Below are 12792 nucleotides of genomic sequence, written 5' to 3'. Positions count from 1 at the left end.
TACTGCCAACATGCTTGGACAGTTTCAGTGCTAATGCATATTCATGAACCACATGAACAGCAACAGAATGTAAGGAGGGCCAAGCAGATGAGGGGCGGAGCTGGAGGCCAGATGAGGGGCGGAGCTGCCTGGAGGCCAGATGGATGTGCTGCTAACGGAGTCCAGTGTTCATCTGGGCATAAGAAAGATGGGAACAACATTCCTACATCTGCAATAGTTGTAATGATGCATTTCTGGCACATTTTTTGCTGTCTGTGAATGTACAGAATCCCAACACGTTGAGAGGTGGCAACTCTATCAAGACAAAGGCATCAGCACACAGAAGGGGAGGAGCACAGAACTGTATTTGAGACAAACATGGAGGTTTTTATGGCTGTGCAGTTGGTAATCGGGCCCTCCTCAGACATATTAGAAAAAACAGATAATGTCAAAATGACTTGTTCCAGCAGAATTATCACAACTTGTGGTTTAGTCCAGAGACAGGAGGGCTTGACTAATTTGATTGCCTTCTGGTGACTTCAACATATTGTCATCTGAAATGATGCATCATGGAATAGGTGTGGCCATGTACATCCCTAGAAGACTAATCGCTCTACATCTGGCCCACCAGGAAGTCAAGGCCTTGAAAACTAAAGAAAAAGAGGAGAATCACACATCAGCACAATAACACAGCTAAATGCAAATCACCATTTTGGTCACTTTATTTAAATGTAATATTAAATACTTAATCTAGTAAATAGCAGATCAGATTAATGGCAAAACAAGGTGATGTATTTGCTAACGAGATCATTCTTGGGAGGGATAAAAGTTCCTCTACACCCTGTGCAAACGAGGGAGCTTGTAGTCTCCGATTAGAAACATCTACGCCATTTTCGCATCTTAAGCTGAAATGTCCCAAAGTAGAGACTGCAGCCCAAGGGCCTAGCATGGTTAGTTAGCATTACCAGACATCTGCAGCCTAACCATTTGAAATTGCCTTTAAGTTACAGAAACACACAACCAGTCATGTGAGAAAGGCAAGAGCTCGGGCTAAAAGGCGTGGATGGAAACAGAGGATAAGGTACTTACAACACTATGCTAGGCAACACTTTACAACAAGAAACTGGAGGTTACAAAAGTCCAGCGGGAATCCGGCAAGCAGTTTTAACAACACAGGCATTCCATTACATGACAACAACAAGTGTAAAAGCCTAAAAGCATAATAGAAAAAGGGGGATCTGTTCACTGTTTTTGAAAACAACTAATTTAGCTGATGTAAGGCCATCACTGCGTGGTGTTGTGTTAAAGTGTTGATAACAGTGCCTCTGCAGCACTGGGCACAGCACCACTGATCATCCACTAGTAGATATTAACGTAGTATCTATTAACATAGATTCTTCTAGATCATTTATAACATACAAATCTGTAATGAGCAACACTATGGTCCCACAGAGGTTCAGTTACATTTTTTCTTATCCTGTATTAAAAAAAACCCTAATAATGCACAGCCCTTATTTAAGGGGAAACGAATGATGCAATGCTTTAAAGCATTTGGGGGCGTTTACCTTAAATACGTGGGAAACAAAGAAAGAAAACTTCAATAACATTAAGGCTGTATTTACACAGAATTACAAACTAAACAGTTGAAATCCTTTGCAACAAAGTCTTTCAGACTTGCGCTCCACACTTCTAGAGGAGCTGGTGAGGAGATGCTGGCCGCGTGTCCGCCCAGCCGTGTGGAGCAGGCTGCCTACAGGCCCTTGGAAGGCCCAGGGTTCTTGCCCAGCTGGGGGTTGGGGAGACCCTGAAGGGCCCCCAGCTGCTGGTACAAGCCCAGTATCTCCATCTGACTCATGCCCCCCGTGATGCCGTTCTGCATGGCCAGCTGGTTGATGAGGAGACCCTGGCGGGCCATGGCCAGCTGCTGCTCCTGGACCTTACGGTTGGCGATCACCTTCTGCACGTACATCATCAGCTGTGGAGGAGAGTGAAGGAAAGAGCGTGATCATTTCTGAGGGCCCAGATTTGCACAGGACGCCATACAGGGTCAAAGGTCACCGGCCACACCAGGCAAACAAGCTTTTTAATCTCCGGAAGAAATCCACCTTCTAGACATTCAGTGGAGGTTTGGAATAAAGACACTGCAACATTTAGACATCAGTTCATTGTAATGGGTTTGTATTCCAGCTCGCACATGAATCTTCAGGCACCTTCAGGTTCATGTGCTAATCTCTGTAGAAGACTTCTCACTCGACATTGGTGAGAGGAAAGGTGGTGAACAGTGTGACTAAATAACTGACAGGAGGCACTGGCAAAAATAAAAAAAGAAATGTGTATATATAGTCAAAATTCCAGTGAAGTAAACCAGCTCTCCAGAGGTCCAGGACGTTTCGAGGTCCTTCATATGCTTTGCAAACAAAGTTCTCTGGAAGCCTTGTGTACTTTACTGCAATTACATCTCCACATCTACTATAGCAGTTACTCATCTGGAATCTTCTTTGGACTTGTATTGTTTGTGTATATGAGAGGGAGACGGAGGTGAGACGGAGGTGAGACGGAGGTGAGACGGAGGGAGAGAAGCGTACCGTTTGTTGTTTGTTGAGAATGTCTCGGTACACTGCCTCTCTGTGTTTGAGCTCCAGATCGATGCTGGCCTGTCTCCCCATGGCCATGCCCTGCACCTGGGCCTCCGTCAGGTTGGGGTTCTCCTTCCACTGCCAAAGCACAAACGCACCTGTTACTCAGGACACACCTGCACCACACACACACCTTCACACACGCTACTCCTCACATGTCAACCACATGTCTAAACATTTAAACGGTGCATATGACAAGGCAGACAAATGGCCTGTGCTAGCCCCAGCCTACAAACACAGATGGAGAGTAGAAGTTTCTGTGTGGATTCCCCGAAAAACGGTGATGTAGCATCTTTGGGTTATGGCCACGTCTCACGGTGCCATACAGCACGCACCACCCAGCCCTCGTAAAGGCCGACACTGTGCCGGTGAGCTCGCCCCTGACCTCCGACCTCCGACCACCCCGTCACTCACCACTTGCCCAACGATGTCCTCCAGGGGTTCTCTGGGCAGGGCCTTCAGCGCATTGGTGGCCTCCAGCACCTTCTGCCGACCCTGGTTGATGAGCTCCTTAAGTGTGAAGAAGGGAGAGAGCATGAGAGGAGAGCGAGGCCACGCCCACACGTAGCAACACATAGCAACACATCCCTCCACGTGGGCCTGCTGGGACTGTAGTTTGGACACAATGGCATCGGGGCGCGTCCGTAAATAGCAGCTGGCAGACAGCCGGGCCAACTGTGCCCCGAGAGGAACGCCACAATTATCCGAGGAGCTGGGGAATGCCAGGAGAGCATGTGGCTCAGACCCTCACCTCCAGCTGCTGGTTACTCATGGAGGCCAGCGCAGCCACGTTGAAGGGGAAGTAGTTGGACGAGACGCCCATGTGAGGGTACGCCGGCTGGTTGAACCGCATGGACAGACCCTGAAACACAGGAACCCCAACACCATTATCACACACACACGGACCCCAACACCATTATCACACATTCACGAACCCCAACACCATTAACACACACACACGAACCCCAACACCATTATCACACACACGAACCCCAACACCATTAACACACACACACGAACCCCAACACCATTAACACACATACACGAACCCCAACACCATTATCACACATACACGAACCCCAACACCATTAACACACACGAACCCCAACACCATTAACACACACACACACGAACCCCAACACCATTAACACACACACACACGAACCCCAACACCATTAACACACACACACACGAACCCCAACACCATTATCACACATACACAAACCCCAACACCATTATCACACATACACGAACCCCAACACCATTATCACACATACACGAACCCCAACACCATTAACACACATACACGAACCCCAACACCATTTGGCTGCTGGTTGGCTGCTGGTGTACGGGGATACAGCGACAGGTGATGCCAAATATTACGGAGCCCGTAAGGTGACATCATGTAAAAAATATAATAACGCGTGGCCACGACTTACTAACGCGTGCAAACGACCTACTAACACGTGCAAACGAGATAATTAACGCGTGCGAACAAGATAATTAAGTATTACTTTATATAAAGCCAGGTTTACCTTCCTTGGGCAGTCAGTTCACGAACAACCCTGGGATCTGCTTGCTTTGCTGTGAAAAAATAAATTTTGTTGCTGCGTGTGAAAGGCAACATTAGTATCTCGTTCCCACGCGTTAATAAGTCGTGGCCACGCGTTATTATTATTTTTTTTACATGATGTCACCTTACGGGCTCCGTAAAATATAGTAAAATCCATTAAAAACATTTTTTTTGACTGTCTTGTCAATGGATTCAATGTACGAGCCAGATCCGTAAACGCGAGAAACCGCTTTCGCCATTCCGGATGGCTCAGTCAAAACCATTACGTCTTAATGAACCAATAAATACATCAGCAGCGAAAATGAGTGTAAAAATACCAGGTTCACGTGTTTTTATTTTCTAACATGAGCTAAAGCACAGGGTAGACTCAAACGACAAGAGTTTACAACTTCATCTTCAACCTTTTCAGCCCTGGCGCGAATGTTATCCTCACCCGTCCCTCGATTCACCAGTTACAACTACAGACACACTAGAAAAAAAAATCTTGATTCTTATTTTAATGTCACCGTTAACTACACGGTGTTGACGCAAACTTAATAGGCCCATCTATCTACCTATTTATCACAAGAGCTTGTGGCTAGATCTGACAGTGTTCAACGCTGTAGTGAACGGCAGTAACTTTGTTTTACCGCAAAATATGAAAACGATTGAAACCATCAATAACCCAATTAAATCCACTGGGAAATGTACGATCTGGTAAATGTAGTGGTAAATGTACGATCTGGTAAATGTACGATCTGGTAAATGTAGATACGCGATGCCAAAAGGGCTTTGTCATTATTACTCTGAATGAGCACGCAGGCTAAACGCCGTAGATATAACTGCTCCTCAAATCCGGATCAGCCGGTGATCAAAGGAGCTATTCGGCCCTTTACCCACCAGCCCAATGTTTCCACCCTCTACACAGCCACCAGACGCCCATCACCGGCTCGGAATGTGAGCCGGCAGGCCGTGGCACTGTGGGAACCCTCACCTAACCCCCCCCTCCCCCCCCCCCCCCCCACCTGCCGCCCCCCGGTGGGCTCAAGCTGTGTCTGCACGGTTGGTCCCGAGTGAGAGGTCAGCCGCACGCCTGTGTTTGTGCGGAAATGAGCTCGCCAGAGCAGATGCTGCTCTGCCCTGTAATCGGCCCTTTGGTGTGTGTGTGTGTGTGTGTGTGTGTGTGGTAAACACAACCCGTGCAGGCTACAGTGCAGCAGACCTGGAGCAGGTGTGTTGTGGTGAAGGGGTCAGTGTGAAACACAGCTGGCTCTCAGGACGAACCGTGGGACAATCTAAACTGTCTCTTCTAGTTTACCCTGCCACATATATACAGCACTGGATCCCAACACTCACTACTCAGACAAAAGGCTAAACAGGACCAAGCACTCTCTAACATGCCAGGTGATTTTAATAAATAAGACACTTTAAAAATCTGACAAAGGCAAACTGATGAGCAAGATCTCCTTCATGACAGAGGCAGCATTCAGACGGGATATTATGATGCAAAAGTAAATGAAGACGTCCTGGCCTCCGGGCCGATCGCTCCATCTTCAAGACCTCAAGAGTTACTGATCTAGCAAGACACTCGGGGCCATGAAAACATGAAGCAACACAACGCAATGTCTGCACAGAATATATAGACATTAAAAATCTCCCAAAGTTTGGAAAGATGTAAAACCATTTAGGAAATGCACAAGGAGGCCAAACTGACCATTAAACGTCATTAACATCCAACCAAACAGGCTGTGTGTTTACCAAGTGTCTTCAGGGACAGCAGCTTGTTTTACTGCCTAGCCAACAGTGCTCTTAAAGATTCATTCAGGGCAAAAAGGTTTTTAATTTCAAGAAATCATGAACAAACATTGATAAACACCCTCTGTCATACTGTTTGTAAGGGCCTGAGGACCTCTACTGCTTGCCGGTTATGGGATTACTGGGATCAATTATAAAAATAATGGGTAAAGTATTCTGGATTATCAGTGCACTGTCTGAGGTGAATAAACACAGGTAGATAACTGATGCATCTTCATAACCTTTAGTCATGAGCCAGGCAGGAGTAAACTGAAAACTTGTTCTGACATTTGACAACGTGCAACGGCAGAACGCACGCCGTTTATTTTAGATATGAAGAAAGAAGCGTTGCCCGGACCCAGTCACCCTGTTACAGCCCAGACCAGAAACATGGAGGACTCCACCAGAGAAAACCAGTCAGAGCTGGCCCTCCTCAATCCAGCCAAATCTTCCCAAGACTACCTCAGTGTGATGAAGGAGGACAAAGAGATGGAGACGTGTGAAGTGAAAAAGAAGAGACAGCAAAATACAAAATGAACTCCGCTGAAAAGAGCTGCACACAAAACCCTCCCGATTCAGTGAGTGTGAACACTGCCATCGTGACCGCAATGACTTTACACAGTTGATATTCCTAGTAAAGTACTGCAGACATTAAGAGTGGATACGTTATAGTACAGACTCCTGTTGGTCGTTGAGTCCCGGCCTATCGAGGAAAACACGCTGCTTGTCCACAGATCTCACAGATGTGTGATTCAGATCTGAGAGACCAGGACCCCTGTAGAGGCCATGAGAGACCAGGACCCCTGTAGAGGCCATGAGAGACCAGGACCCCTGTAGAGGCCATGGCACCCTACACGTGCAACCTTAATACTTGCAAGTAATTATCACCTTCATGGCGAAACCATTTTTCGATTTAGTTTCTGAACCTTTTAATAGGTCGATACATTTAAGTTAGTACAAGATACTGTTACATAGTAAACATGCATTTAGTTGAAACACAAAGCAATTAGAGGCCAAGTATTCCAGTACTTAAATTTCAGTCAGGCACTTGGTGAGTGTCCTGCATAACAGAAGTGACAGTACAAAGGGTCTCTGGCTTCACAGACACGCCACACAGTTGACAGCTGCGTGTCAGTGCTGATGTCCCGCAAGACTGAGGCTCAGCGGGAGCTGCAGGACGAGGCAGGCACTAGGACCCTGGGGAATGAGGGGGCAGGGGCAGAAAAACAGCCACAGCCACTAATGTGAATTACAGCAGCGAGTAGACTCTAGGATTACAACGCCACAGTAGGGCCAGAGTCCCAAGCCGCAGCCCGTAATCCTTCTCCAAATAAACTCCAGCAATTAGCCTCTGCCATGCAGACGGTGTCGGTGCCCGAGAGGCTCTGGGCCTCTGTGCTGGTGGAACTGCTGTGTTCAGGTGAACCACCTCATGTCTTACATGAAGAGTCACACAGTGAGGGAACAGAAGAGTGAGTTTGCTAAGAGATGTGAGGTTTGTTAGCTGCGGTTTTAAACATCCAAGATTATTTGATCTCCATTTGAAATGTGTTCTATGTGAAACATTTCTAAATTATCCTTTTAATTCAGTAGTTTTAATTATCTATGTAGCAGTTCTTGCGTAAATCGCAATGAATTATCATTTTGTACAAAAAATCATTTGTGTACTCTATTTAACCTGTACAATTCAGAACTGAAACACCTTCTCAATGAGTTCTGCTTCAATATCAGGACTCAGACGCCTCCTTATATTTACAATCACATTAGTCTGGCAAATCAAGCTCTGATTTCATGACCATTTAAATAAAAAATACCACACCACAGAAAATGAGCTGCTATGTGTTTTAACGCACGTTTTGTTCTCCACAACCAGAGTTGTTCTCCACAACCACTACCCTAGAAAGCTGTCTCAATTAAAGCACTACTGTATATGTACTTTATGAACGTTATATAATCCCAAAGGAGAAATGTAACCTGCACACACTGTGGACACTCATCCTAAAACAAGAATCACTAGTGCTTCACGAAGTTTGTCTCTTTCTTGAATTGAAACTGGAAATGTATTGGCTTCTAAATATCTATCCAGATCCATCCAGTAGGTCATTACAGGAAATCACATAGTAGAGAAGGTTGAGCAAGCTGTTAGCAACAGAAAGGTCATAGGTCAGGGAACACACCTGCTGCTCGACTGATCAATACACCTCGATCTGAATACACATATCTGCCTTATCTGCTACACAGGATTTTCTAGCATACAAGCACTATGAAAAATACATTTCATAATATGCTGTACATACAGTATATGTACACATTTGTTTTGGTATGATGGGAAATTCATATGGTTCTCTCACTCTATAAAAGATAATTATATAAAAAAAAACATTCAGGAAACTCGGACAGTAATAACAGGTCACTAACCACCTACTCTTAATAGTCAATATTTGAACCTTGGATCTTAAATTCAAATGAACAGCTAATGTTTAAACGTTTAGAGGGAATTAAACGTATCTGTTTATAAACGGTGCTGTAATGGGAACGAATCCACTGTAATTAAGTTATGCTAATGTTTATATTGCCCACACTGAGACTTCCTACTGCATGTAATGGGACTAGCATCACATATCTTACTCTCTCACTCGCAACGAGAGTATTTTGGCAGGAAAACGAAGACAGAAAACTACAGACCGCAAGCCGGAAAACACAGCAGACCAAAGAACACCTATTCTGGTGCTGCTCTGAATTAGAGTAAGTGAAAGAGTTTCCACTTCTTGCTTTTTACAAAGCACTACTGGCAAAGTCCAGCAGCGGAAGCCGTAGTGTGCGGAGTCAGAGCCGCTCCTCCCACCTGACGGTGACTGGGCAGCATCAGCGACCGCACGCACCTGGGAGGCTCCAGGACACTCCGCCTCTTCACCCAACAGCAGGAGGGAGTGCGGCGTGCCCTGGGCTCTGGGCCGTGGGTCTGCGGCCCCGCGGGACACCGTACCTTCTTCTCCGCCTCGTACTCGGCCCAGGCTGCCTTGCGGTCCTCCTCGCTCAGCGCCTCCTCCTCCTTGTGGTCCAGCAGGGAGTCGTGCTCGTGGTAGCCCACGATGTGCTCCTTCAAACTGTGGAGCAGTTCGGCCAGGAAAGGGTCCTGGGAAGTGGAGGAGAGGGGAGATTTCAGTCAGAGGCTCTCAAGAACACACACACACACCCACACACACACACCCACCCACACACACACCCACACCCACACCCACACCCACACACACACACCTACTCGGAGCCGGAGTGGCTAATCGGGAGATTCGGGAGGATTCCCGATGGGACGGCTCATGTCAATCTCTAGTTTGGGCCGATTGGGAGGGAAAAATAATTTTGGGCCGAATTTGGACATGAATCTCCCGGGCTGAAAAAGTGACCCACTCCGGCCCTGCACCTACTGGAGATTCACTGCCCATTCTGCTGTGATCACATGAAGTCAGTCGAGGTTAATCAAAGACAAACAAACGCTCGAGGCCGAGCAAACGCCCCGTGGCGCTCAGCAGGCAGAGAAACTCGAACCCTGGTTTATTTAGAGTAATCAAAAATTCTAATCAGGGGGCATGATGAAAAATAATGAAATGACAAATAGCAGTTTGGAGCTGTTTGGGGCCACAGCGTTTCAACACCACGCAGGCAGTGCACACGCAGCAGTGTTCGAAACAAATCCTGAGGTCTTCACACAACCGGGTTTCCACAGCGACACTGTTATTGAAAACAATACCTGAGGAAAACAGAATTCTCAGCCAGCCGTTTCACACAAACATGGTTTAAATTACGTTCGTTTGCTTTTTTCTGTCTGGCCTTTTTTTTTTTTTTGCTTTACATTATGCCTGGCGATGTGGATATAACACTGCTGTCTTTTCTACATTCACTCCTGAAGTGCTCTGGGTGGTAAGTGTTTGATCACCCCTGCACCCCCTTAACTGAGGAGTGACAATGTTTTTACTGCTACAGACACAATTAATCATACATATCATCAATGTTGGAAAAGAAAAACAAATGTTAGAAAATAACATTGATCGTAGACTTATTATGCAAAGGGCTCAAATAAACAAAATAAACACGGAGCAAAGGAGTGTAATTAGATCCTGTGTGCGTGAATAGAGTTGAGAATAAAGTCTATTTATAGATAACCAAAGCCTACAGATAACTATGTCTGAGACGGGCAACAATAACACCACCATGCTTCCCACATTACAGCAGCGGTACACAGCGGTCTGCAGGCTACAGGTCCTTCCGCATGAAACTACTGGACTAAGTAGGCTTGATGGCTGGAAAATAAAAACATGGTAAAAGTGAGTCCAATCAGGACAGGACTAGCACCCCCACGCCCCTCCCCACAGGCAGAGACCATGGTAGCACATCCAATCCAGAGTAAGAAATTTAAACGTGGCCCGTTACTGCCGTGTGAGGTAACCCCATCTCCCCCCATCACTGCCGTGTGAGGTACCCCATCCCCCCATCACTGCCGTGTGAGGTAACCCCATCCCCCCCATCACTGCCGTGTGAGGTAACCCCATCCCCCCATCACTGCCGTGTGAGGTAACCCCATCTCCCCCATCACTGCCGTGTGAGGTAACCCCATCTCCCCCATCACTGCCGTGTGAGGTACCCCCATCCCCCCATCACTGCCGTGTGAGGTAACCCCATCCCCCCATCACTGTCGTGTGAGGTACCCCCATCTCCCCCCATCACTGTCGTGTGAGGTACCCCATCTCCCCCCATCACTGCCGTGTGAGGAACCCCCATCCCCCCATCACTGCCGTGTGAGGTACCCCCATCCCCCCCATCACTGCCGTGTGAGGTACCCCCATCCCCCCCATCACTGCCGTGTGAGGTACCCCCATCCCCCCCATCACTGCCGTGTGAGGTACCCCCATCCCCCCCCATCACTGCCGTGTGAGGTACCCCATCTCCCCCCATCACTGCCGTGTGAGGTAACCCCATCTCCCCCATCACTGCCGTGTGAGGTACCCCATCTCCCCCCATCACTGCCGTGTGAGGTAACCCCATCACTGCCGTGTGAGGTACCCCATCTCCCCCATCACTGCCGTGTGAGGTAACCCCATCTCCCCCCCATCACTGCCGTGTGAGGTACCCCATCTCCCCCCCCATCACTGCCGTGTGAGGTACCCCCATCTCCCCCCCATCACTGCCGTGTGAGGTACCCCCATCTCCCCCCCATCACTGCCGTGTGAGGTAACCCCATCTCCCCCATCACTGCCGTGTGAGGTAACCCCATCTCCCCCCATCACTGCCGTGTGAGGTAACCCCATCTCCCCCCATCACTGCCGTGTGAGGTACCCCCATCCCCCCATCACTGCCGTGTGAGGTAACCCCATCTCCCCCCATCACTGCCGTGTGAGGTAACCCCATCACTGCCGTGTGAGGTACCCCATCTCCCCCATCACTGCCGTGTGAGGTACCCCATCTCCCCCATCACTGCCGTGTGAGGTACCCCCATCTCCCCCATCACTGCCGTGTGAGGTACCCCCATCTCCCCCCATCACTGCCGTGTGAGGTAACCCCATCTCCCCCATCACTGCCGTGTGAGGTAACCCCATCTCCCCCCATCACTGCCGTGTGAGGTAACCCCATCTCCCCCCATCACTGCCGTGTGAGGTAACCCCATCTCCCCCCATCACTGCCGTGTGAGGTACCCCCATCCCCCCATCACTGTCGTGTGAGGTACCCCCATCTCCCCCCATCACTGTCGTGTGAGGTACCCCATCTCCCCCCATCACTGCCGTGTGAGGTACCCCCATCCCCCCATCACTGCCGTGTGAGGTACCCCCATCCCCCCATCACTGCCTTGTGAGGTAACCTCATCCCCCCCATCACTGCCGTGTGAGGTACCCCCATCCCCCCCATCACTGCCGTGTGAGGTACCCCATCTCCCCCCATCACTGCCGTGTGAGGTACCCCATCTCCCCCCATCACTGCCGTGTGAGGTACCCCATCTCCCCCCATCACTGCCGTGTGAGGTACCCCCATCTCCCCCATCACTGCCGTGTGAGGTAACCCCCATCTCCCCCCATCACTGCCGTGTGAGGTAACCCCCATCTCCCCCCATCACTGCCGTGTGAGGTAACCCCCATCTCCCCCATCACTGCCGTGTGAGGTAACCCCATCTCCCCCATCACTGCCGTGTGAGGTAACCCCATCTCCCCCCCATCACTGCCGTGTGAGGTAACCCCATCTCCCCCCCCATCACTGCCGTGTGAGGTAACCCCATCTCCCCCCATCACTGTCGTGTGAGGTAACCCCATCTCCCCCCATCACTGCCGTGTGAGGTAACCCCATCTCCCCCCATCACTGCCGTGTGAGGTACCCCATCTCCCCCATCACTGCCGTGTGAGGTAACCCCATCTCCCCCCCATCACTGCCGTGTGAGGTAACCCCATCTCCCCCATCACTGCCGTGTGAGGTAACCCCATCTCCCCCATCACTGCCATGTGAGGTAACCCCCATCTCCCCCATCACTGCCGTGTGAGGTAACCCCCATCTCCCCCATCACTGCCGTGTGAGGTAACCCCATCTCCCCCCATCACTGCCGTGTGAGGTAACCCCATCTCCCCCCATCACTGCCGTGTGAGGTAACCCCATCTCCCCCCATCACTGCCGTGTGAGGTACCCCATCTCCCCCCATCACTGCCGTGTGAGGTACCCCCATCTCCCCCATCACTGCCGTGTGAGGTACCCCCATCTCCCCCCATCACTGCCGTGTGAGGTACCCCCATCCCCCCATCACTGCTGTGTGAGGTAACCCCATCTCCCCCCATCACTGCCGTGTGAGGTAACCCC

General features: G+C 49.4%; 1 protein-coding gene across 2 annotated transcripts in view; it reads right to left on the bottom strand.

The window, feature by feature from the left end:
• Window positions 1–683: 683 nt before the first annotated feature.
• The window catches only part of atrx (ATRX chromatin remodeler), a 53462-nt gene continuing 41353 nt past the window's right edge, over window positions 684–12792 (bottom strand). For both annotated transcript variants that reach the window (XM_077022802.1, XM_077022803.1), the window contains exons 31-35: window positions 8948–9097; window positions 3367–3477; window positions 3030–3125; window positions 2565–2693; window positions 684–1954 (exon numbers count right to left, since the gene is read on the bottom strand). In XM_077022802.1, coding sequence (XP_076878917.1) covers window positions 1730–1954; window positions 2565–2693; window positions 3030–3125; window positions 3367–3477; window positions 8948–9097 — 711 coding nt within the window. In that variant the 3' untranslated portion in view covers window positions 684–1729. The remainder of the gene's footprint in view (window positions 1955–2564; window positions 2694–3029; window positions 3126–3366; window positions 3478–8947; window positions 9098–12792) is intronic.

The sequence above is a fragment of the Brachyhypopomus gauderio genome, chromosome 11 (assembly GCF_052324685.1).
Source record: "Brachyhypopomus gauderio isolate BG-103 chromosome 11, BGAUD_0.2, whole genome shotgun sequence".
NCBI classification, from domain to species: Eukaryota; Metazoa; Chordata; class Actinopteri; order Gymnotiformes; family Hypopomidae; genus Brachyhypopomus; species Brachyhypopomus gauderio.
This window is presented reverse-complemented; position numbering and strand designations above follow the sequence as displayed.